At 40.4% G+C, this 25631-nt stretch overlaps 1 protein-coding gene across 4 annotated transcripts in view; it reads right to left on the bottom strand.

Annotated features, from left to right (window-relative positions):
* The window catches only part of PEAK1 (pseudopodium enriched atypical kinase 1), a 182628-nt gene that overhangs the window by 32346 nt on the left and 124651 nt on the right, over positions 1 to 25631 (bottom strand). For all 4 annotated transcript variants that reach the window (XM_079768645.1, XM_079768646.1, XM_079768647.1 and 1 more), the window contains exon 4: positions 13830 to 14566. In XM_079768645.1, coding sequence (XP_079624771.1) covers positions 13830 to 14566 — 737 coding nt within the window. The remainder of the gene's footprint in view (positions 1 to 13829; positions 14567 to 25631) is intronic.

Below are 25631 nucleotides of genomic sequence, written 5' to 3'. Positions count from 1 at the left end.
CTGGAGGGATCTCCGATCCCGGGCCTAAACGGGCAGTCGGACATCCCTCTCACAATCCAGGACTGCTGGCTCCCAACTGCTTACCTGCCTGCCTGCCTTCCTGATTGCCCCTAACCGCTTTTGCCTGCCAGCCTGATCACCTCCTAACCACTCCACTGCCAGTCTGGTTGATGCTTAACTGCTCCCCTGGCAGCCTGTTTGCCCCCAACTTCCCTCCTCTGCCGTCCTGGTCACCCCTAACTGCCCTCTCCTGCAGGGTTGATCACCTCCAAATGCCCTCCCTTGCAAGCCTGGTCCCCCTCAACTGCCCTCCCTTGCAGGCCTGGTCCCTCTCAACTGCCCTCCCTTGCAGGCCGGGTGCCTCCCAACTGCTCTCCCCTGCTGGCCATGTTGTGGTGGCCATCTTGTGTCTACATGGGGGCAGGATCTTTGACCACATGGGGGCATATATATTGTGTGTTGGAGTGATGGTCAATCTGCATATTACTCTTTTATTAGATAAGATAGAGGCTTGGTACAGGGGTGGGGGCCAGCTGGTTTGCCCTGAAGGGTGTCCCAGATCAGGGTGGGGGTTCCCTTGGGGCGTGGGGCGGCCTGAGCGAGGGGCCTGTGGTGGTTTGCAGGCCAGAAACGCCCCCTGGCAACCCAAGGGGAGGCCCTGGTATCTGGAATTTATTTTCCTTCTACAATTGAAACTTTGTAGCCTGGAGCGGAGCCAAGCCTGCTGCTCCCTCCGAGGCCGGCAGCCATTTCTGTGGCAGTTAATTCACCTTCTATAATTGAAACTTTGTAGCCTTAAGCGGAGGCTGGGGCCGGACAGGGTGTGCGGAAAGCTTTGCTTCCCCTGTTGCCACCGGCAACCCTGGCTTGCTCTCTCAAGCTCTGTTCTGCCGCCATTTCTGTTTGAATTTGTTTACCTTCTATAATTGAAACTTTGTAGCTTGAGTGGAGGCTTAGGCCTGCAACAGCTCGTGGAAAGCTTGGCTTGCTCTGTTACCTGGAAACCTTGCTCTCTGGGGCTGTAGCCATCTTGGTTGGGTTAATTTGCATACTTGCTCTGATTGGCTGGTGGGCGTGGCTTGTGGGTTTGTCGATGATATGGTCAATTTGCATATTACCTTTTTATTAGGTAGGATAATTACATCCTAGGCCAGTATCTTCACTGACAAGGTCAACCTTTACCTTAACTGAGCCTATCTGTCTTTTTGCATCTATGATAACATACCCTTTGAAATCTCTGGCTAACTTGTAACTTCCCTTTTTCTGGACCCCTTGGGGCACAACCTAATGTGCCTGGGTGCCAGGACAGATACCACAAATTCCTTCATTATCATATTAATTGTTCCTGCACTCACCTAAGTATGTGTCTATCATTTTACTTTTTATCCAATCCCAGGGTTCCCCCCACCCTGGCTTTGCTTTATCCCACCTCCTTAATCTATCACCAATGGATTTCATGTAACCCTTTCCTTTGATTGCAATGTATAAATACAGATGTAACCCGCCATTCTCTGAAGCATTATCTCAATTCTGCTTCCCAGCATATGTCAACAGTTTGGCTCAAATAAACTCACAAAAATTCTTTACAGGTTTCAATGGTTTTTTACATTAACACTGGGGAAGAACAATTGAGGGAATCAATCAGATTATGACATGGATAGATATAAAAGTAGGCTTGTAGCAAATATATAACCCTGGACTACAAGACTTGAGGGGGCAGCCCATTATTGGGTCTCCCTTCCCACGAGGGGAGTCTGAATTTGCTTGTAAAATATTTTCCACACTTTTGCTTAAATCTTCTGATCCGTGAAACTCATTCTCTGGTGTCTTGAGTGAGACAGGACCCCGGGAAAAACCCTCTGCTCACTTTTCTGGTTATCACAAAGAATTCATGGGGAAGTGGGCAAAAGGACTAAGAATGGGTATATGGTTATAGGTTACAGGCAATCTGGGGGAAGGGAGGGTTTGCAAAGGGTAGGCTTCTCCAGGGACTATTGTTTCTGCAACAAAGTAGGCAGTTCTCAGATAAGTAGAATGGACCACATTCCAGGTTAACTCCCCATGTCCCAGGGCTTACAACTCTCAACCAGGTTAGAATGTGCTTTCTCTAATCAGAACAGAAAAGCACAGTTAACAGAGCATGATTAATATTTCTGCCCCTAACAGAGACAGGGCTTATAAAGAGGTTATTTGGCTAAATGAAGTCAAAAGTGTGGGGTCCAGATAGAAATTAGTGTTTTTATAAGAAGAGACTCTAGAGAGCCCCCATCCTCCCTCAGTCATGTGAGGACACAGGGAAAGGCAGCCATCTGCAAGCCAGAAAGAGAACTTTGACTAGTGATAGATCCTCCCTTCCCCCAACTGGTGGGCAGAGTATGACGTAACCTGCACCTGCGGCCTGGACATACATACCAGGCACCGTATATGGACTATACATTGAACCACCAATCAGTACCTGCCAAATACCCTAAGCCCGTGTCCCTAAGTACCTGACTAACTATGTACCTTATATGGACCATACATTAAGCCACCAATCAGCACGTGCCGAGTACACTAAGACCCCATTCCTTCCCATTCCTCCCCTCAAAAGGCGTGTTCACCTCTGCACGTGTTGCTCTTCTCCCCTTGCGAGACAGCCTGGCAGGTCCTTCTCCTCTAATAAAGCCTATAGTCCTGGTTTTCGCCCTCTGTCTCATCTTTCAACTAGAAACTGGATCAGCCAGAACCCTGATTGTGAACTTTCAGCTTTAAAAACTGTTAGAGTCCTAGCCAGATGGCTCAGTTGGTGGAAGTGTCATTTTTTACACCAAAAAGGTTGCAGGGTTGATCCCTGGTGTGGATGAAAGGGGCCACATGCTAACCTGACAAGCTCAGGGGAGGCCTGCATGGCAGTCTTGCAAACTCAGAGACCTAAAGTAAACACAAAGGATGGTCTGAAATTAAACTTTAACTAAAAGCAGTTATGGTGGATAGTTACATCCTAGGCCGGTATCTTCACTGATAAGGTTCAACCTTTACCTTAACTGAGTCTATCTGTCTTTTTGCATCTTTAATAACATACCCTTGAAATGTCTGGGTAACTTGTAACTTCCCTTTTTCTTGGGGCACAACCTAATGTGTCTGGGCACCAGGACAGATACCACAAATCCCTTCATTATTATCATGTAATTGTTGACTGTTGGCTAGCCTACATCCATCTAAGAATGTGTCTATCATTTTACTTTTTATCCAATCCCAGAGATTTCCCTGCTTTGCTTTCTCCTGACTCTCTAATCTATCATTAATGGATTTCATGTAACCCACCTTTGTCTCCTCCTTTGCTTGCAATGTATAAAAATAGATAAAAACCGGTCATTCTCTGGAGCACTATCCCAATCCATGGAGATACTGCTTCCCGGTAACTGTCGACAGTTTGGATCAAATAAACTCACAAAAATTCTTTACAGGTTTGAAAGTTTTTACGTTAACAGTGGAAAGCCCCAGGTGCCCTAGCAAGGGACAATCAATTGTAGGGTGGGACCTGGACCCCAGGATGACTTTTCCTTCCCTAGCCTATAACTAGTCAAGTGGTTTGGAACCCCTGACCTTTCCTCACTAGAGATAACATCTATGCCTCAAGTTGTCTTTCAGCTCCAGGCCCAAATAAATAATAAAACCAGCCTCAGGACTAGCTGCATTGAATAATGGCCTCCTGCCCTGGTGCTGGCCAATCAATCAGTGGAAACAGCTAAATATTCTATTGAGATCTTTCCCTGGGACCTCCCCTAAAATCTTTACCCTTAAAACCCTTAGGAGGGAGGACCTAGTTAGCTCTCCCTCCTGGGAGCACACTGGTCCATACCCTTCCCTCTCCCTTCACCCTCCTCCTCCCTGCCCCAGGCACTTTACCATTAGCTTCCTTACTCCCAAGCTCCAAGGGTCCTTTCCTTTACCTCTATAACTTGTTTCCTAAGCCCATTCCTTCTAGGAATTACTTTTTCTACCTCTGTGATTTACCAAATAAACGTTCTCTTACAGTTTGGGTCTTTACTCTGAATTCTTTCTTAGCCGGAACTCAAGTATTGAGGATGCTTAACCCAGGTTCGGTCTAACCCCACTGGTCAGACACCTGGTGTCGTTCCCGCCTCCTACAATATTAGTCTTCTATCACTGCAGTGGATTTGGTATTTAAAAAGTAGTATCCTTTGGCTTTCAAATTGCTAAATTTTTGCACTGACTTCCATTTGCAACATTTTAAAGCAGTCCTTTCAAGAGACAGTCATACCAATAAATAGAAAAATATATGGTGCTCATAAATTGGAATAATTAACATCATTAAAATGTCCATAATACTCAAAGCAATCTACAAATTCAATATGTTCTCCCTATGAAAATACCAATGGCATTTTTCACAGAATTAGAACAAACAATCCTGAAATTTACATAAAACCACAAAAGCCTGGCTGGTGTGGCTCAGTAGTTCAGCATCGACCAATGAACCAGGAGGTCACAGTTCAATTTCCTGTCAGGGAACATGCCTAGGTTGTGGGCTCGATCCCCAGTAGGGGACGTGCAGAAGGCAGCCAACCAGTGATTATCATCATTGATGTTTCTATCTCTATTCACTTCCTCTCTGATATCAATAAAAAAAAATATATATTTTAAAAAAATTCTTAAAACCATAAAAGAACCCAAATAGCCAAAACATTCTTCAGTGGGGGAAACGTTGAAGGTATCATACTCCCTGATTTCAAATTATACTATCTATACTAATAAAAGGGTAATATGCTAATTAGACCGGACATCCATCCGGACGTCCTTCTGGACAAAGCCACGGTGGCAGGGGCTGAGGCAGAGGTGGTTAGGGGTGACCAGGCCAGCAGGGGTGAGCAATTAGGGGAGACCAGGTTGGCAGGGAAGGGCAGTTAGGGGTGACCAGGCTGGCAGGCAGAGGTAGTTAGGGGCGATCAGGCAGGCAGGGGAGCAGTTAGGGGCATCAGGCAGGCAGGCAGAGTGGTTAGGGGTGATCAGGCAGGCAGGCAGGTGAGCGGGTATGGAGCCAGCGGTCCCAGATTGTGAGAGGGATGTCTGACTGCTGGTTTAGGCCCGATCCTAAACCAGCAGTGGGACATCCCCCGAGGGGGTCCCAGATTGGAGAGGGTTCAGGACAGGCTGAGGGACTCTCCCCGCTCCCCCATGCACTGGGGCCTCTAGTAAAGCTATAATTATCAAAACAACATAGTACTGCCATAAAAACAGACACATAAATCAATGGAACAGAATAGAGAGCCTAGAAATAAATCCAGGCCTACATAGTTAATTATCTAAAATAATAAAAGCGTAATATGCTAATTAGATCAGATGTCCTTCTGGAGGAAGTCATGGCAGTGGGGACCCAAGCCCCTCGCACGAATTTTGTGCATTGGGCCTCTAGTTCTATGATAAAGGAGGCAAGATATATACAATGGGGTAAATACAATTCTTCAATAAATGGTGTTGGGAAAATTGGACATATACATGCAAAAAATGAAACTAGATCACTTTCTTACACCATATACAAAAATAAACTCAAAACGAATCAAAGACTTAAATTTAAGATCTGAAATCATAAAACTCTAGAAGAAAACATAAGCAATAAATTCTTTGAATAAACTCTTTGACATTGGTCTTAGCAATATTTTTTTTATATGTCTACTAGGGCAAAGACAACAAAAGCAAAAATAAACAAATGTGACTGCATCAATTAAATAGCTTTTGCACTGCAAAAAACAAACAACAAACCCAAAAGGCAACCTATTGAATGAGAGAGGATATTTGCCAATTATATTTATCAGATAAGGTGTTGATATCTATAATATATAAAGAACTCATACAGGTTGACATCAAAAAAACAATTTGGCTTATAAAATGGGCCAAGGACATGAATAAACATTTCTCCAAAGAAGACATACAGATGGCCAACAGATGAAAAGATGCTCAACATCACTAATCATCAGGGAAATGCAAATCAAAAAACTAAAATGAGATTCACCACTCTTATTCAATATAATACTTGAAGTCTTAGCCACAGCAATCAGACAAGAAATAAAAGGCATCCAAATTGGAAAATAAGAAGTAAAACTGTCATTATTATTTGCAGATGACATGATACTGGACATAGAGAAACCTAAAAAGTACACCAAAAAACTACTAGAACTGATAAATTCAGTAAAGTAGCAGGACACAAAATAAACATGGAAGGAGACTTGACTTGAGGTGGTAAACACACAGTACAATAGACAGGTGATGTATTATAGAATTGTATACCTGAAACCTGTATAATTTTATTAACCAATGTCACCCCAATAAAGTCAATAATAAAAATTAAATAAAAAAATAAACATCCAGAAACAGTTGCATATTTATATACCAATAATGAGCTATGAGAAAGGAAAATCAAAAAAATAATCCCATTTACAATTACATTAAAAAATATTTAGGAATAAATTTAAGGGGTAAAAGACCTGTACTCAGAAAATTATAAGACACTGAAGAAAATACAAATAAATGGAAGCATATACTGTGCTGATGGATAGGAAGAATTAACATCATTAAAATGTCCATATTATCCAAAACAATCTATAGGTTCAACCCAATTTCTATCAAAGTACCAGGAGCATTTTTCACAGAACTAGAACAAATATTCCAAAAATTTATATGCAAACACAAACAACCTTGAGTAGCCACAGCAGTCTTGAGAAAGAAGAACAAAGTTGGAGGTAACAGACAATCTGATATCAAAGTATACTAGAAGGCTATAGTATTCATAACAGAATGGTACTGGCATAAATACAGACAAATAGATAGATGGAACAGAATAGAGGTTAGAAATAAACCCATGCTTATGTTAATTAATTAAGACAAAGGAGGCAAGAATATACAATGGTGTAAACACAGTTTAGTCAATAAATGGTGTCAGGAAAACTAAACAGATACATGCAAAACTATGAAACTAAACCACCTTCTTACACCATATATATGAATGAACTCAAAATGGATTAAAGATTTAAATATAAGACCCAAAACCATAAAACTCCTAGAAGAAAACTTAGGCAGTAAACTCTTTGACATTTGTCTTAGCAATATTTTTTTCTGATGTATCTCCTAAGGCAAGGAAAACAAAAGAAAAAATTAACAAATGGGGTTACATCAAACTAAAAAGTTTTTGCACAGCAAAGGAAACCATCAGCAAAATGAAAAGACAACCCACTAAATGGGAGAACATATTTGCCAATGAACATCAGATAAGGAATTAATATCCAAAATTTATAAAGAACTCATACAGCTCTAAACCAAAAAAATCAAACTATTTATTTAAAAAATGGGACGAGGACCTAAACAGACACTTTTTTAAACAGGATATACAGATGGCCAATAGACATGTGAAAAGATGCTCAATGCCACTAATCATTAGGGAAATACAAATTTAAACTGTTAGGGGCTGAAATGGAATATTGGGGACTAGCTATAATTATAAGAAATACTAGAGGCCCGGTGCACAAAATTCGTGCATGGGGGGGGGGATGTCCCTCAGCCCAGCCTGCATCCTCTCCAATCTGTGACCCCTTGAGGGATGTCCGACCACCTGTTTAAACAGGCAGTTGGACATCCCTCTCACAATCCAGGACTGCTGGCTCCAAACTGCTTGCCTGACTCTGCCCGATTGCCCCTAACTGTTTCTGCCTGCAAGCCTGATCACCCCCTAACCACCCCCTGCCAGCCTGTTCGACACCTAACTGCTCCCTGGCCGGCCCGATTGCCCTTAACTGTTCTCCCCTGCAGGCTTGGTCGCCCCCAACTGCCCTCCCCTGCTGGCCTGGTCAACCCTAACTGCCCTCCCCTGCAGGCCTGGTCCTCCCCAACTGCCCTCCCCTGCAGGCCTGGGTTCCCCCTCAACTGCCCTCCTCTGCTGGCCTGGTCACCCCTAACTGCCCACAACCGCCCTCCCCTGCAGGCCATCTTGTGTCTTGGAGTGACGGTCGATTTGCATATTACTTTTATTAGATAGGATTAATCATTCTCTATTAACCATGATTGTTCTGTTCTGATTAGAGAAAGCACATTCTAACCTGGCTGAGAGTTGTATGCCCTGGAACATGTGAGCTAACATCAGAATGCTAGTCCATCCTCCTTTTCTGAGAACTGCCTATCATTATGGAAATATTTATAACCTCATGGCTGAAACAATCTGGTCCTAGAGGCGCCTACCCTCTGTACCCTCCCCCAGCCCACATACCATGCCTACTTTCCCATGTGTATAATTCCTACTTTCCCACATAATCTCTGCCTTTCCACCCAATATAAGCAGCTGGCTTATGGGGAGGGGTAAAGCAGATTTCTGTGGTTGACCAGCTGCTCTCCCATACTGCCGGCATTATTGGAATAAATGCTCATATATGATTCAACCCTATTTCTGCTAAATTGGCTCAAATAGTGACAGGCCTTTGTTGGTGGGATTGTAAATTGGTGCACACATTAGGAAAAAGAAGATGGAATTTCATCAAAAAATTAAAAATAGAACTACCATAGACCCAGTAATTCCACTTCTGGGTATATATTCGAAGAAATCCAAAACACTAATTCAAAAAGACATATGCATCCCTATGTTCATTGTAATACTAGTGTCCTGGTGCAAGGATTCGTGCACATTGAAAGGAAATTAATTAGAAGGTGGCTGGCGGGGCAGGACTGGGTGACACGGGCTGGACACGCCCTGGAGCCAACCTTCTATGGTCCCTCCCCGGCCAGCCGCACCTAGGGCAGTGTGTGGCTCGAAGGGCATTTGCAGAGTAAGCAGGGTCCCTCTGGCAGGTGGGGTCCCTCGGCCTGGCCTGCAGGGATCAGGCTGAAACCGGCTCTCCGACATCCCCCCGAGGGGTCCCAGATTGCGAGAGGGAAGTTCTCGGGTGACACACCCCAGAATCAGGCTCCCTCCTCTCTGGTTCAGGGTGCGTCACCAAAAAATTGCCACTGCCAAGTCACCGCAGCTCGGCAGCTCCTGAGTTGATCATCTGCCCCCTGGTAGTGAGTGCGCGTCATAGCTACCGGTTGGAATGTCTGCCCCTAGTGGTCGTTGAGTGTTGGACAGTTGGACAATCACTTAGCCTTTTATATATATAGACTAGCGTTCCCGTTGCAGGGAAAATCCTGCAATAGGGTTTCCTGCTGCACTCTACCCCGCCCTGCCTGCTCTCCTCCCTTGTCCCCCGCCCCGCCTTCTCCGCCAGCCCCCCTGCTTTTCTCCCTTCCCCGCCAGCCCCCCTGCTTTTCTCCCTTCTCTGCCAGCCCGCCTGCTCTTCTTCCTTCTCCCCCGGCCCCGCCTCCGCTCCTCCCTTCTCCCCCGCCCCGCCTTCCCCGCCAGCCCGCCTGCTTTTCTCCCTTCTCCCCCAGCCCCGCCTCCGCTCCTCCCTTCTCCTCCCCCCGGCTTGCTTGCTTCTCCGCAGCTTTGCTCCCTTCTGCAGCTCTTGGCCTCTTTCTATCCTGTCTTTATATGAAAATTAGCCGACATCTTTGTTGGGGTAATTTGCATACTCGTCCTGATTGGTTGGTGGGCGTGGCTTGGGCGTAGCGAAGGTGCGGTCAATTTGCATATTTGTCTATTATTAGGTAGGATTATTTACAGTAGCCAAGATATGGATGCAACCCAAGTGCCCACCAATATGGATGAAGAAGTGGGACATATGTACAATGGATTATTACTTAGCTATAAAAAAGAATGATGACATGATTGGACCTAAAGGGTATTCTGCTAAATGAAATGTGTCAGACAGAGAAAGGATTGTTTTGTTCTGATTAAAGAAAGCAAATTCTAACCTGGCTTGGAGTGCTGAAGGACCTGGGAGCTCACTTGGAAATGCAGCCCATACTCACCATCTGGGAGCTGCCTATTATGAATGGAAAGATTAACAACCATGTTGCAGAAACCAGAGGCACCAGCCCTTTGTAAACCCCCAGCCCACACTGTCTGTAAACTGTAACCATTATACCCATTTTGCATACTATTCTTAACCCTTTTGCCTATTTCAGCATGTAATCTTTGTCTTTGTACCCCATATAAGCAGCTGGCTTATAGGGGTGGAGAGCAGATTTCTGTGGATGACCTGCTGCTCTCCCATACTGCAGGCAGTACTGGAATAAATGCTCATATATTATTCAACCCTGTTTCTGCTAAATTGGCTCAAGTAGTGGCAGGCAGCCCACCAGTTTCACAAATACTGAGCCAAACCGTGTGCAAGAGAACTTTGGACAAACTTTTCTTCATTACCATACTAAAAATCATGAACATGGGTGGAGATTCAACATTAAAATGAACATACTTTGAGATGTATAGCTAGGTGTGTTCCAAGAACATTTAAGAACTGCACATGCTGTCTTGTAAATCTGAAAACTCTCTACCCTTCCTCAGGAATCTGTATCCCTAAACCCGCTTATCTCCCCTATCCCCAGCCTATAAGACCTTCTTAATTCCCCCAATTTGGGGAGAAAATATCATAGCTAATCCTCCATTCCTTGGCCAAAGAATAAAGTTTCTGACTTGCTTCATCAAATACTGTCTCATCCTATTGGTGTGAGCAACACCAGGCAGAAGGACCACGATCTGCAGTCTGTGGCCCTTAAAAGTCAGTGAAAATCACTTTGTAAGGTATATAAAAGTTTAATCACCTGTTGGACACCTGAAACAAATATAATATTGTATTAAACTGTAATTGAAAAATAAATTTACAAAAGAAAGTCATACCGGTTAGCCTATTCTAGATTCCTTTAGTATGGGAGGGCATATCTTAATACATTGCAGACGGATCATGAGAATTCTCGTTTCGTATTACACAGTGTTTTACAAAGTGTCATACTTTAAAAAGATATCAGCTTGTAAGAACATGTAATAAATAACTTCAAAATACAATGGGTATTTAATTTTAAAGTGTGCCTTTAACATTTATGTAAAACATTTTTTTATACTCGTTCAATAGAAACTTATCTGGCCACTTGGTAAAGCTAGCAATAAAACTACTGGTCCGCATTGTGTTAAGAAGACAAACAATAAAAAGTTGTGTGAGCCAACCACTAGTCTCTTTTGTTTATCTCTGCAAAAGAAGGGCTCACAGTGTCCTAGTAGTTTCTCTCTCTAGGGTTGTTGAGTTTTGGCCCAAATAGTCTTCAACGAGACATTATATTCACCATTTAGTGTAAGACATCCTTTTCCAAATATGTCTTACATATATACCCGCATATTACCACTTGCCACCTGTTCTTTGGACATTGCTCTTGCATCATTATAAGCAGAGAAATATACCAGATCATTCATTTGGGAAAAAGACAAGACTGCATGGCAATAATACATAAAGTTAGTCTAGCCCTACTTCTCAATTGTTTTAAAATAACACATGCTCCTTTCAGAAATAGGTACTTTGTCTTATAGCAACAAAGGCCCAAGATAGATGAGGCCCCTTAATCCTATTGATATAATAGCTCTTAAAAAAAAATATATATATATATGTGTGTGTGTATATATATGTGTGTGTATATATATGTGTGTGTGTGTGTGTGTATATGTGTGTGTGTGTGTGTGTGTGTGTATATATATATATATATATATATATATATATATATATATGTATCCTATATAATAAAAGGCTAATAGGCAAATTGTCCCCTCAGGAGTTCGACTGACTAGGAGTTTGACCGCCCACTATGACATGCGCTGACCACCCGGGGGTGGCATGGAATGAAGGAAGGCCCCAGCCAGAAGCTGGCAGCCGGCAGCTGGGGGAAGGAAGGCCCCGATTAGCCCTGATTGCTGGCCAGGCCTAGGGACCCTAACCGTGCACAAATTTTGTGCACCGTACTTCTAGTATATATATGTTTTATTGATTTCAGAGAGGAAGGGAGAGGAAGAGAGATAGAAACATCAATGATGAGAGAGAATCATTGATCAGCTGCCTCTTGAAAGCCCCCTACTGGGGATCTAGCCCGAAACCCGGGTATGTGCCCTGACCACTGGGAATCAAACCAGTGACCTATTTCAGAGCTCAATGCTCAACCTCTGAGCCAAACTGGCTGGGCTATAATAGCTCTTGAGTGCTATCCAGAATCTCAAAATGCCTTTTCAGATTCAATAGTAATATATTAACTTGAATCCAGATTCTCTCTCCGTAGTTTACCCCTCAGTTTAAAAAGTGTGGGCTAAGACACAGAGTCACTCTGTCATCGGCACTAGACAGTTCCAAGGTGTAGGTGCTGCAATTGCAGATGGCAGATAGTTAAAGGCCTAGTCCAGGTGTACATTCTGTCTTGACAGACAGAGAAGGCCAGTAGCTTACCTTATCCATTAACTTACTAAGACACCATCTAGTCTTTCTAAGCTAAATTATCACTTAGAAGTCATTTGGGTATGTTAACTGGTTTTGAACCAGTGTATAGAATCAATAAAAAAGAATTATGGAAATAAAGAACTTTACCTTAAGTTTACATAGAACTTGTGTTTTTAAAAACTCTCATATGCATTATCTCACTTGACACTAACCTCAGTCCCACAAAGTAGATGTATTATCACTGCAAACACCTGAAAGATGAGGAAACTGAGGCTTACTACTGCCACTCTCTTAAAGTAACATTTGAAGAAACTAAGGGACAGTGAAAGAAATGAGCACTCATCAGGAACATTTTGTTCTCTTTTAGCCAAACAGTACTATAAAAACCATTATTGTCCTTTTTTTAAAGCTGAGGAAGTTAAGACTTAGAGTAGCAACTTGTGATAAAGCTACTGAGTGGCAGAGCCAGGATCTGAACCCAGATCTTTTGGACCACAAAGACCATGCTTTATTTATTACAAGATGAAGCCTTAGACCAGTGATGGGCAACCTTTTGAGCTTGGTGTGTCAAACTTCGCCAAAAAACTGAGCATAACTCGGGTAGTGTGTCACTTTGAGGAAAAAAAACATTATTTCGCAAATGTTTCATCCTCAGGAGCAGCAAATGTTTCATCCTCGGCATGCGGCCACCTTAGCGGCCGCGTGTCATCAGAAATGGCTATGCGTGTCAGTGCTGACACGCGTGTCATAGGTTCGCCATCACTGCCTTAGACAGTGAATTTGTTACAGTGAATGTAATAGGACAAGAATTCTTGATGTTGAGTTTTAGCCCTTTTAAAAAAGTGGGTTGTCTGGAATGAGCAATATACATTATGAAATTAGTATGTAACATAATGGACAAAGTATAGGCTGTGGAGTCAAAGAGATTGGTAATTAAATGCAGCTCTACTAATTTCTAGCTGTGTGAGCTTAAGAAAATTAGCTCACTACTCTGAGCTTTATTTTTCTCATCTGTCAAATGGATAAAAACCATCTTAACCTCATAAATTGATGTGAAGATTAAATTATAACACTAACACAGTTAATGGCACATTAACAAATATTGATTATCTTCCTTTATAAAAATATTTATGGAGGAAGCAGAGGAGTTACAGAGCAGGGAAAAACAATGGTCTCTTATTTGCTAGAGAATAAAGAAAAATGGAGTGGAAGGCACGTAATAACAGATCTCATTTGTATAGCAGCCTTTTAGAGTCTGAGCTAAGGTCCTTCTAAACTCCTAAGAATGGTGCTTACCCTTATCTTATCACTCAGTATCTGTGTTGTAAGCCCTGTCTCTTTGTTTCCTCCTCTAGATAAGGCCCCTGCTTATTATAATATCTGGTATGAGGGAGATGCTCAAAAACGCTTTGTTGATTGGAAGAATGGAAGAAAGAACAAAGCCATCCCAATAACAGTGTGTTGGATAAGATTAGAATCAGATTTATAATATTTTCTTACCTTGACTGCATAACTATTAAGTGGATCTTTTGCATATGAAGCTGTGTAGTAAACTGCATCACCTGCCTCACAACATGGCTTGTCACTGGTTAGCCTGAAGTCTGACCAGCTGTCCATCCCAAAACGGAGTTTGTCTTTCTGCCCAGCCATAAAGAGGTCTTCACATTTAATAGCTAATTTCTTTAAGGCATCTGTATGAAGGCTTCGGATTTTTCCCACCACTTCTTCCCGATTCTCAAGTCCTCGATAAAGTGCATGTCTCTGTGGCTTCTGGATGCCTTGGCCCTGTCTCCAAGAGGGACCACGTTGACTGGACAGGGACTCCATACTGTTGGAAAATCTATCCTTAAGATTGAGAGTGGTTAAACTGGAGATGCTGTTTGCTGCTGGTCGCTCCTTGTGTAAAGGTCTCTCTAAGGATTCGTAAGACTCAGTGTCCAGTCCCTTGAGTTCATAACTGATGGAAGAGCCAGCACTGCTGGCATCCCAGTTGGGATCGATATCATAGGTGGGATTAGCCATGACACAAAGACTAGTTTCCATGGATTTTTGGAGGTCTTTGGAGATTGGCTCTGTGTTGGCTCTTAAGATCATTTTCTTTGGCAGTGGTGGTGGTTCAGCTTGGGAAGCATTAGGTGCTTCTTGTTCTGTTTTCCCACCAAAGGTTATGGCATCATCCAAAGCCCCCTTAGGCTGCCGTGGATGCTTGGGAGGTATCATAGCTGCTCTAGATTGCCCTGAATTGTTTTAAAACAAAGAAAGAAAAAAGAATAAGTAAAGTTTTCATTACTGTTACATAATTGAAACTTAAGCAAAAAGAAGTAAGGTGACCATAAGAATGTAAGAAGTCAATGCCTTAATTTAAAATAATAAAAGAAAACAACCAAATGAGCAACCAGTTAAATATTAAAGGTAGAGCTCAATACTTGGTGGGAGCAATAAATGTGAACAATGTCTCAGTATTTCTGTGTGAGAGGAACAGGGTGATGGGCTTTGTTTTAAAAAAGGAATCCAGATTCTCCACTCCTGACCCCAAGAGTGCTGTATTTACCACACTAAGATACCAAGGAGTCACAGACACCAACATAATTGCATTGTGGAAGAGGAGAGATAATAGCATTTATGAGTAAAAAAGTACTGGGGAGCATTATTAAAAACAATTGAAACTATCGATGAGACCTCTAAACTGGTGCTCAGAAGATACTATTCTGTACTTTTAACTTTGTCCCAAAGTTATCTTATGTTCTGTACACTTGTCATTTTTAATCTAACACATATGAATACAATTTCATAAACCACGTTCTTTTATTTCACTACAGTGATGGATTCTGGCACTGCTTAAACTGGTCTATGTATAAGATTCCAGTGATTGTGGTATATATAAGCAATCAACACTGTTCCACATATCATTCACACACTCTTATGTAATTCTGTTTTATTGGGGGGGGGGGAGAACATAAACTGTGATTTGAGAGATGCTACTTTTGAACATGTCTGACAAGTCCTAGTTACAGAACCAATCATTTCTGATTTCTTTCCAGTATTTATGCTTAGAAGAAGGTAAAACAGACATGTGTGTATTCAATGACATCTTCGGGGCTTACTGTATACGGAAGAGGGAGCATTATTTTTTTTTAAGACAGAGAAATATACTATGAAACTTTCATTAAAAGCTATTAAAATTAGTAATGTTACTGAAGCCTCAACTTAATATCTCACAGTTAGAGCATAGTGCTATATTACAGGTTGAATTATGTCCCTTCTCCCAAAATATGTTGAAATCCTAATCCCTGGTACCTGTGAATGTAACCTTATTTGGAAATGGAGTACTTTTAGAGGTAATGAAATTAAGATGAGGTCATTAAGGTGAGTCCCAATCCAATATGACTGGTATCCTTATAGGAGGCAAAACGATACAGGAAAACAGACACATAGGGAGAACACCAGTAATGACAGAGCAGAAATTGGAGTAATTTATCTGCAAGCCAAGAACTCCAAGGACTGATGGCTACCACAAGATACTAGGAAGAGATAAAGAAGGATTCTACCCAGAGTCCTTTTTGCCAACCTTTTCTTCCTCACTTTTTCCTTTTTCATCCTGTTTCTCTTCTCCTGTTCCTGCTTTTTAGTTTTTTTCTCTCCTTTCTTTTTATACCTTGTTAAAATTTGATCTACTTTATCTGCTTTATTGAAACATTACTATTATAGAAGTCTCTGTTGGCTTACTCATATATGTAATTTCCTCTTCCCTGATCCAAGTCCATGAACCCTTCTCTTTTTCTTTGCTGGCCAATTTTTAAAATTTTTCTTTTTTTATGCTTTTGTTTTTCCTTTCCTCGCTTGCTCTCTTCTTCTCCTAATTGATTAATTAGTTTAACTCACCAAACTCAAGCCTATTTGCTTTCTATTCTATTCTCCTTTTCCAAAAATAGTTAAATATATAGACAGATTAAAGGGAAAATTTTTTAATTAATTAATTTTTTAAAATTTATTTTTTGTTTTTTACTTTTCTCCTTATTCACACATTCTCTTTCTACTTCCTCTATACTGAACCACGGCCATTCCCCCATTCATTCAATTCCTTTACCTTACCTTATGGAAATAACCTTTGCCTCTTCAGATTCAGTTCCCACCCCTTTTTTGGGGTGTTTGTTGTTTGCATTTTTTGGTGTTTTTTTTTTGTGTGGAGTTTTCTCCCCATTTTTCCTCTTACTTTTTTCCCTTTTTCTCAATACCATTTTTTCTCTCCTTTCTTTCCCCTAATTCTCTTGTCTCTGGTGGTCACCTTTATTGGGGTTATCAGTGTTGTGAATACATTCCTGTTTTGTGCCCTCTGTGTCCTGTCTTGTTGAGTTGTAATTTGTGTCTTTCAGTCAACATGGCAGAGAATGAGACACATAACCAGACACCCTGAGAAGAGCAAAAATAGGAAGACAAAGTAACAACCCCCATGCAGAAAAAAAAGAAGGAATCATCAGAAAAGGAAGTAAACGAAATGGAGGCAAGCGATGTGTCAGAGAAGGAATTCAGAGCAATGGTCATAAGGATGCTGAAAAGGATGGAAAACAAATTCAATAACATGTATAAGAATCAAGAGGAAATGAAGAAGAACCAAGAAGAAATGAAGAATGACATAGCTGCAATAAATAACACAATAGAAAGCATAAACAGTAGACTAGAAGCAGCTAAGGACTGCATCAGTGAGCTAGAGGACAAGGTAGGAAAAAACATCAAGCAGAGCAGCAAATGGAAAAAAAACTTAAAAAGCAGGAGGAGAGCCTAAGGGAACTTTGGGAAAACATGAAACAAAACAACATCCACATACTAAAGGTGGCAGAAGGAGAGGAAACTGAGCAAGGAATAGAAAACCTGTATGAAGAAATAATGACAGAAAACTTCCCTGATACTGGGAAGAAAAAACTCATACAAGTTCAAGAAGCACACAGAGTCCCAAATAAGGTGAACCCAAAAAGACCAGCATCAAGACACTTTATAATTAAATTGGCAGACAGCAATGACAACGACTCTTAAAGGCTGCCAGAGAGAGACAGAACATTACCTATCAGAGATCTCCCATTACACTATGAACTGATTTCAAAACAGAAATGTATCAGGCCAGAAGGGAATAGAATGAAATATACAAAGTGATGCAAAGCAAGCGATTAAACCCAAGTTTACTATACCCAGCAAGGCTATCATTCAAAATTGAAGGTGAAATAAGGAAATTCATAGAAAAAAAAGGGCTAAGGGAGTTTAATACCACCAAGCCACCAATGCAAGAAATGCTAAAGGGACTGGTATAAAAAGAAGAAATAGAAAGGGAAGAAAGAACACAGGCATAAAGAATAAAATTATGACAAACAAGTACCTATCAATAATAAACTTAAACGTAAATGGGTTAAAGGCTCCCATTAAAGACATAGGGTAGCTGAATGGCTAAGAAAACATGACCTATATATCTGCTATCTACAAGAGACCCACCCTCATGACAAAGGACTCAAACAGACTGATAGTGAAGGGATGGAAAAAAAATTTGCAGGCGAATGGAAATGAAAAAAAAGCTGGTATAGCAATACTTGTATCTCACAAAATAGACCTCATGGTGAAGGCAAAAACAAGGGATAAGGAAGGCCACTTCATAATACTACAGGGAGCAATTCAACAAGAGGATGTAACTCTGGTAAACATATATGCACTCAATACAGGAGCACCCAAATACATAAAAAAACTTCTGGAAGATATCAAGGGAGAGATTGACAGCTGTATAGTCATAGTAAGGGACTGTAATACCCCATTGACAACACTGAATAAATCCTCTAAACAAAAAATCAGCAAAGAAACATCAATCCTAAATGATTCACTAGATCAGATGGAATTGACATCTTCAGAACATTTCACCCCAAAGCCATAAAATAGACATTCTTCTCAAGTGCACATGGGGCATTTTCAAAGATAGACCACATATTGGGACACAGGCAAAGTCTCTTCAAATTCAAGAAGATAGAAATCATATCAAGGATCTTCTCAGATCACAATGAAATAAAATTAGAAATCAACTACAATAAAAACAATGAAAGAAAAATCAAACACTTGGAGGCTAAATAGCATGTGACTGGGTTACCAAATAGATCAAAGAAGAAATAAAAAGCATCCTGGTAACAAATGACAATGAAAAAACACAACAATCCAAAATCTATGAGACACAGTGAAAGCAGTCCTGAGAGGGAAGTTAATAGCTCAACAGGCCTACCTCGAAAAACAAGAAAAAATGGTAATAAATTATCTAACCCTACAACATAAAGAATTAAGAGAAAAATAAGAAAAGAATAGAATAAGCAGAAGGAAGGAAATAAATGACATAGAGACAAAAAACAAACCACCACCACCACCACCAACAAAAAATAATACAAAAGATCAGTAAAACCAAGAGCTGGTTCTTTGAAAAGATAAAATAAGATGGATGAACCTCTCACCAGGCTCCCCAAGAAACAAAGAGATAGGACCCAAATAAACAAAATCAGAAATGAAAGAGGTAAAGTAAAAACTGACCCCACAGAAATTCAAAGGATTGTAAAAAATACTATGAACAACTCTACTCCAACAAACTGGACAACCTAGGCGAAATGGACATAGTCTTAGAAAAATACAAGCTTCCAAAACTCAATCAGGAAGAATAACAAAACCTGAATAGGCCGATAACTAGTGATGAAATTGAAGCAGTAATCAAAAATCTTCCAGTAAACAAAAGCCCTGGTCCAGACAGCTTTACAGGGGAGTTCTACCAAACATTCAAAGAACTTAAACCTATCCTCCTCAGACTATGCCAAAAAACTCAAGAAGAAGGCACACTCCCAAGCTCTTTCTATGAAGCCAGCATTACCCTAATCCCAAAACCAGATAAAAACACTAGAAAGAAAGAAAGAGAACTATAGGCCAATATCCCTGATGAACATAGATGCTAAAATCCTCAACAAAATTCTAGCAAATCTGATCCAGCATTACATTAGAAACTTCATAAACCATGACCAAGTGGGATTTATTCTGGGGATGCAAGGATGGTACAATATCCACAAATCAAGAAAAGGGATACATCACATAAACCAACTGAGAGACAAAAATCATATAATCATAGCAATGGATGCAGAAAAAGCATTTGACAAAATCCAACACCCTTTCTTGATAAAAACTCTCAACAAAGTGGGAATAGAGGGATCATACCTCAACATCATAAAAGCCTTATATGACAAACCTACAGCCAACATCATACTCAATGGGCAAAACCAAAACCATTTCCCCTAAGAACAGGAACAAGACAGGGATGCCCACTCTAACCACTCCTGTTGGACATAGTACTGGACGTGCTAGCCATAGCGATCTGACAAGAAGAAATAAAAGGCATCCAAAATGGAAAAGAAGAAGTAAAACTGTCATTATTCACAGATGAGATGATATTGTACATAGAAAACCCTAAAGACTCCATCAAAAAACGACTAGAAATAATAAATGAATTCGGCAATGTAGCAGGATGCAAAACAACGCCCAGAAATATATGGCTTTTTTATACACCAATAATGAACTCTCAGAAAGAGAAACTCAAAAACAATCCCATTTTCCATTGCAAAAAAAAAAAAATTAAGATACATAGGAATAAACGTAACTAAGGAGATAAAAGACCTGTACTCGGAAAACTACAGGACATTGAAAAAAGAGATAGAGGAAGATATAAAGAAATGGAAGAATATATCATGTTCACGGATTGGTAGAATCAACATCATTAAAATGCCCATACTACCCAAAGCAATCTATAGATTCAAGCAATCCCCATTAAAATACCAACAGCATATTTCACAGACCTAGAACAAACTCTCCAAAAATTCATATGGAATAAAAAAAGACCCCAAATAGCCACAGCAATCCTGAGAAAAAAGAACAAAGTTGGAAGGATTCAATACCAGATATCAAGCTATATTACAAAGCCACTGTTCTCAAAACTGCCTGGTACTGGCAGAAGAACAGACATATAGACCAATGGAACAGAACAGAGAACCCAGAAGTGGACCCAAGCCGTTATGTTCAATTAATATGACAAAGGAGGCAAGAGCATACAATGGAGTCAAGACACTCTCTTCAATAAATGGTCATTGGGAAAATTAGACAGATACATGCAAAAAATGAAACTAGACCACCAACTCACACCATACACAAAAATAAACTCAAAATGGATAAAGGATTTAAACGTAAGATGGGAAACCATAAAAATCTTCAAAGGCTCTACAGGCAGCAAAATATTAGGTACATGTCATAGCAATATCTTTACTGATACAGCTCCTAAGACAATGGAAGCTAAGGAAAAAAATAAACTAATGGGACCACATCAAAATAAAAAGTTTCTGCACAGCAAAAGAAACCATCAACAAAACAACAAGAAAGCCCACTGCATTCTTGGGAGAACATATTTGCCAATGTTACTATATCCGATAAAGGTTTAATCTCCAAAATTTACAGGGAACTCAACCAACTTAACAAAAGAAAGATAAACAATCCAAATAAAAAAATGGGCAAGGAACCTAAATAGACACCTTTCGAAAGAGGACATACAGAAGGCCAAGAGACATAAGAAAACATGGTCAAAATCACTAATTATCCAAGAGATGCAAATCAAAACGACAATGAGGTACCCTCTCACACCTGTCAGAATGGCTATCTATCAACAAATCAACAAACAAGTGCTGGCGAGGATGTGGAGAAAAAAGAACCCTCATGCACTGCTGGTGGGAATGCACACTGGTGCAGCCACTGTGGAAAACAGTATGGAGATTCCTCAAAAAGTTAAAAATGGAATTCCCATTTGACCCCATAATCCCACTTCTAAGAATATATCCCAAGGAATAAGAAACACCAATCAGAAAGGACATATGCACCCCTATCTTCATAGCAGCACAATTTACAATAGCTAGGAGTTGGAAACAGCCTAAGTGCCCATCAGCAAGTGAGTGGATTAAAAACCTGTGGTACATCTACACAATGGAATACCAGGCTGCTGTACAAAGAAGGAACTTTTACCATTTGTAACAGCATGGATGGATCTGGAGAGCATTATGCTAAGCGAAATAAGCCAGTTAGAGAAAGATAATCAAAGATCTCACTCATATGTGGAATATAATGAACAACATAAACTGATCAACAAAAATATATCCAGAGACTAAGAAACACTGATCAGAGCGTCCAACCTCAGAGAGAAGGCGAGGGGGTGGGGAGCATAAGAGATCAACCAAAGGATTTGTATGCATGCATATTATGCATATTAGCATAACCAATGGACATGGACACTGGGGCGGTGGGGGCCTGTCCTGGGGGTTATCAATCGGGGAAAAAGGAGACATATGTAATACTTTAAACAATTAAAAAAGAAAAGATAATAAATAATCCATTAAAAGTGGGTAAAGGGTTTACCTAGACATTCCTCCAAAGAAGATATACAGATGGCCAATAAGCACATGAAAAAGATGCTCATCATTACTCATTAGGTAAAAGCAAACCAAAACCATGAAACCCCCACCTTAACATTGACTAAAGTAGTTAAAATAAAAAAGATGGACAAGTGTTGGAGAGGATATGGAGAACTTCATACCCTCATACATTGTTAGTGGGAATGTAAACCTTAAACACAAATGTTCACAGCAACATGATTCATAATAGCCCCAAAGTGGAAACAACCCAAATGTAGAGCAACTGATGAATGGAGAAACAAATTATAGTATAGTTATATAATCGAGTATTATTCAACTGTAAAAGAAATGAAATACTGATATATGCTACAGCTAGTATGAAACTTGTAAACATTATGTGAGAGAACGCAGTTACAAAAGACCACTTATCATATGATTCCACTTATATGCTAAGTCCAGAAATATATAAATTCAGACAGAGAGTAGGTTAGTAGTTGTCAGGGGTTGGGAGAAGGAGAGAATAAAAATGGAGAATTCCAGTTTATGGTGATGAAATATTCTAGAATTAAATACTGGTAATGGTTTTTAAATTCTGTGAATATACTAAAACTCAGTAAATTGCACCCTCTTAACGGGTAAATTTTATGGTATATAAATTACATCTCAATAAAGAAAATCAACAATCCATTCATAGAAACCACCATAAATTCAGTTTTCAGTCACATCTTCCCATTCCTCTGCACATTACCAAGGATCTAAGGGCTTCACTCTTCCTGTGATGCCGAAGCCTCTCTCCCGCCCAGAGCCACCCCAACCCCATTGTGAAACAGCCAACGTGGGAAGTCAAAACCATAGTTTACTTACAAGATGACAGAGATGTGCTTTGTAACAAACCTTCATTTTCCAGTAGCTGACTCAGACCTTTCAGAGATGGAATGCAATAAAGGCTAGAAGCAGTGAGAACTGCACCAGTGCCTCCTTATCATCCTTTGTCTGATTCCTGTATCAATCTCCTGTTACCACTATCTGCAGTTTGGCTTCCTTCACCAAACTAGCCATTAGAGAGATTTTTTTTTCAAACACCAAAGCTGATCATGGCACTCCTCTAATTTAAAAATTGTCCTTGTCCCTAGCCAGGTAGCGCAGTTGGTTTGAGTGTCCAGGGTGGCGGGATCGATCCTCAGTCAGAGCATTGTACAAGAATCCACCAATGAATACATAAATAAGTGGAACAACAAATCTCCCCCTCCACACACACACACATCCCCTCTTTCTAAAATTAATTTTTAAAATATCCTTGAGAATTTGAACTTGATCACAAAGACAGAATTTTCTTTGCAAGCCTTTCAAGACCTATTCCTGGTTGTACCTCTTTCTCTTGTAGCACTTTCCCTTGCATCTTAAAGTCAGAGCTAAAAAACGGTTTGCAGTTTCTCCAGCACTTTTGGCTACTTCATGCTCTGAGTCTGTGCTCATGTTGACCCTCTTCCAGGAATGGTTTCCCTCTCCTCTCATCTTCAAATGTTCTGCCTCTGAGGAGTGTTTTTTACTCCAGTCCCCAAAATTGACCTCTCCTTCCTTGGACCTCAGATATATCCTGTGAATACTAAACCCTTGATTGTGTCTCTGTCTGAATTCCCTACTGGTTTGCTCATTGAGGGCAAAGATTTTCCCTCATTTGTATACCCAGTACACCAAGCAAAAGTCTGGCTGAAAGGGAAAAGGAGGGAGGGGGGAGGGGAGGAAAGAGGGGGAGGGAGGAGGGGGGAGGGATGGAGGGAGGGAGGGAGGAAGGAAGGCCTAAAAATATGAACCTATTCATCCCCCTTCCACTGAGTACCTTAGAAGAGCCTTTATGGGGTACCATTTTCTACCCACTTCTCCAAATTAGAATGAACTAAAAATATGAAAGGAATGAAGGATTCCAAAAGTGCTTTTATATTTATTACCTCAGAACTGGCAAGTGAATATATTTTATTGATTTTTTACAGAGAGGAAGGGAGAGAGAGAGAAAGAAACTTTGATCAGCTGCCTCTTGCACACCTCCTACTGGGGATGTGCCCGCAACCCAGGTACATGCCCTTGACCGGAATCAAACCTGGGACGCTTTAGTCCACAGGCCGACACTCTATCCACTGAGCCAAACTGGTCAAGGCAGAACTGGCAAGTGAGACAAGGTTACGGCCTATCACCAACAGCTGCTCTTTAATGCATATCAGAAGAGGTAGAAGTGGGCTGATCATGCACTTTCCACCACGTAGAGAATAAAGTCCAAACGCCTCAGCAAATTGGTCAAGGCTTTCAGTCTTACCTACCACCATTTCTCATCAACCCTCCCACACAAATCACACACTTCCTGTTCTTTTAATATACTCCCTATTTTTTTATTTTTGCACCTCTGCCTTAGTAAAAGTGTCCTAAGCCCAGCTCAAATGGCCGTTTCTCCACTGAAGTTCTCTCTACTCTCTACTTCCCAACTCCAAATAAGGAGCCATCACCTCTTCCTCTTAACACATTTTGTTCTATTATAGCATTTTCTACCTACAACGTGTATATGTTTGTTTGCTTTTTAACATTCTTTCAGAACCTGGTGTGGAATGAAATATACAGCAAATATGCAGTAAATGGCTGCCAGACTGACCAACAGAGAACAGAGCTGGTCATTATTCCAAAATGAAAATGGACAGCCAAGGTAGCAAGGAAATAAAGTCAATTAATGGTGGCTTCTCTTTCCAAACAGCGGGATATGATCTTCTGGATCCAAGGTAGCAAGGAAATAAAGTCAATTAATGGTGGCTTCTCTTTCCAAACAGCGGGATATGATCTTCTGGATCCAAGGAGATTTCTACATGGAAATCAGAAGCTTTTGCATTCTAAATGATTCCATGAGCACCCCACAGTCCCTGCAAGTAGGTAAAGCCATTTTCCCAAGTCTAAAACTGTTTTGTGCTTTTATTTATTTTTTCCTCAAAGAAAGATGTGTTCTCTTAACTAAATTCCAATGATCTGGGTCAATGTTTTAAAAACTTGGTATCTTAGCTGTTTTTATTTTAAACTTTTAATCCTGTACATTCCTCTCAAACTCAGCTTTTAGCAGGCCTGATATAACATCTCATACTCTGTATTTCTATGGCATACCAGCTCTCTAAAAAGAAAAAAATAGACTGTGTTCTAAATTTGCCTTATGATAAGACTAAAAAAGTTATTTGGGACGAACATTCAAACCTTACTTACTTTCTTCTCTTTACTTTCTCCCTGCTTAAAAATGTCTCTAGACTTATAGATAAGGTGCTATATCATGTTCTGAAAAGCGAATGATGAAAATTGGATTAAAAGGGAATAATTTAATGACTACTTCAAAGAAGAGAAGAGAGTGTTTAAAACACCTCAGAAGGAAAATAATTAATATGGGACTCTTAAAACTTACAAGACTATAAAATAAAATAAAAAAGAAAAGTATTATTTTTAAAGATAAATATTTTAAAGATGATTGCATATTGAAAAACTCACAATAATAACTACATCATAGAGAACTACTGAAAGACACTATCACTGAAGACACACTAGGGACAAGTCACAGAAAATATTTGCTTTAAGACCTGACAGTCATTACAATCTTAGGATGCTAGGGATTGACTCGTTTAAACAAGAATAGTATGCTACTATGTACAATTAGCTCTTTATTCCAATAAGACAGGGATATCATGAGCTCTTGGTCAGTCTCCCTGTCTCCAATCATCCCATAGGTATTCAGAATGATCTTTAAAAAATTTTTTTTAAAATTTTTTATTGATTTTTAGAAAGAGAGGAAGGGAGGAGAGGGAGGGGAGGAGAGAGGGACAGAGACATATCC

The sequence above is a fragment of the Cnephaeus nilssonii genome, assembly GCF_951640355.1.
Source record: "Cnephaeus nilssonii genome assembly, chromosome: 4".
Classification (NCBI taxonomy): Eukaryota; Metazoa; Chordata; class Mammalia; order Chiroptera; family Vespertilionidae; genus Cnephaeus; species Cnephaeus nilssonii.
This window is presented reverse-complemented; position numbering and strand designations above follow the sequence as displayed.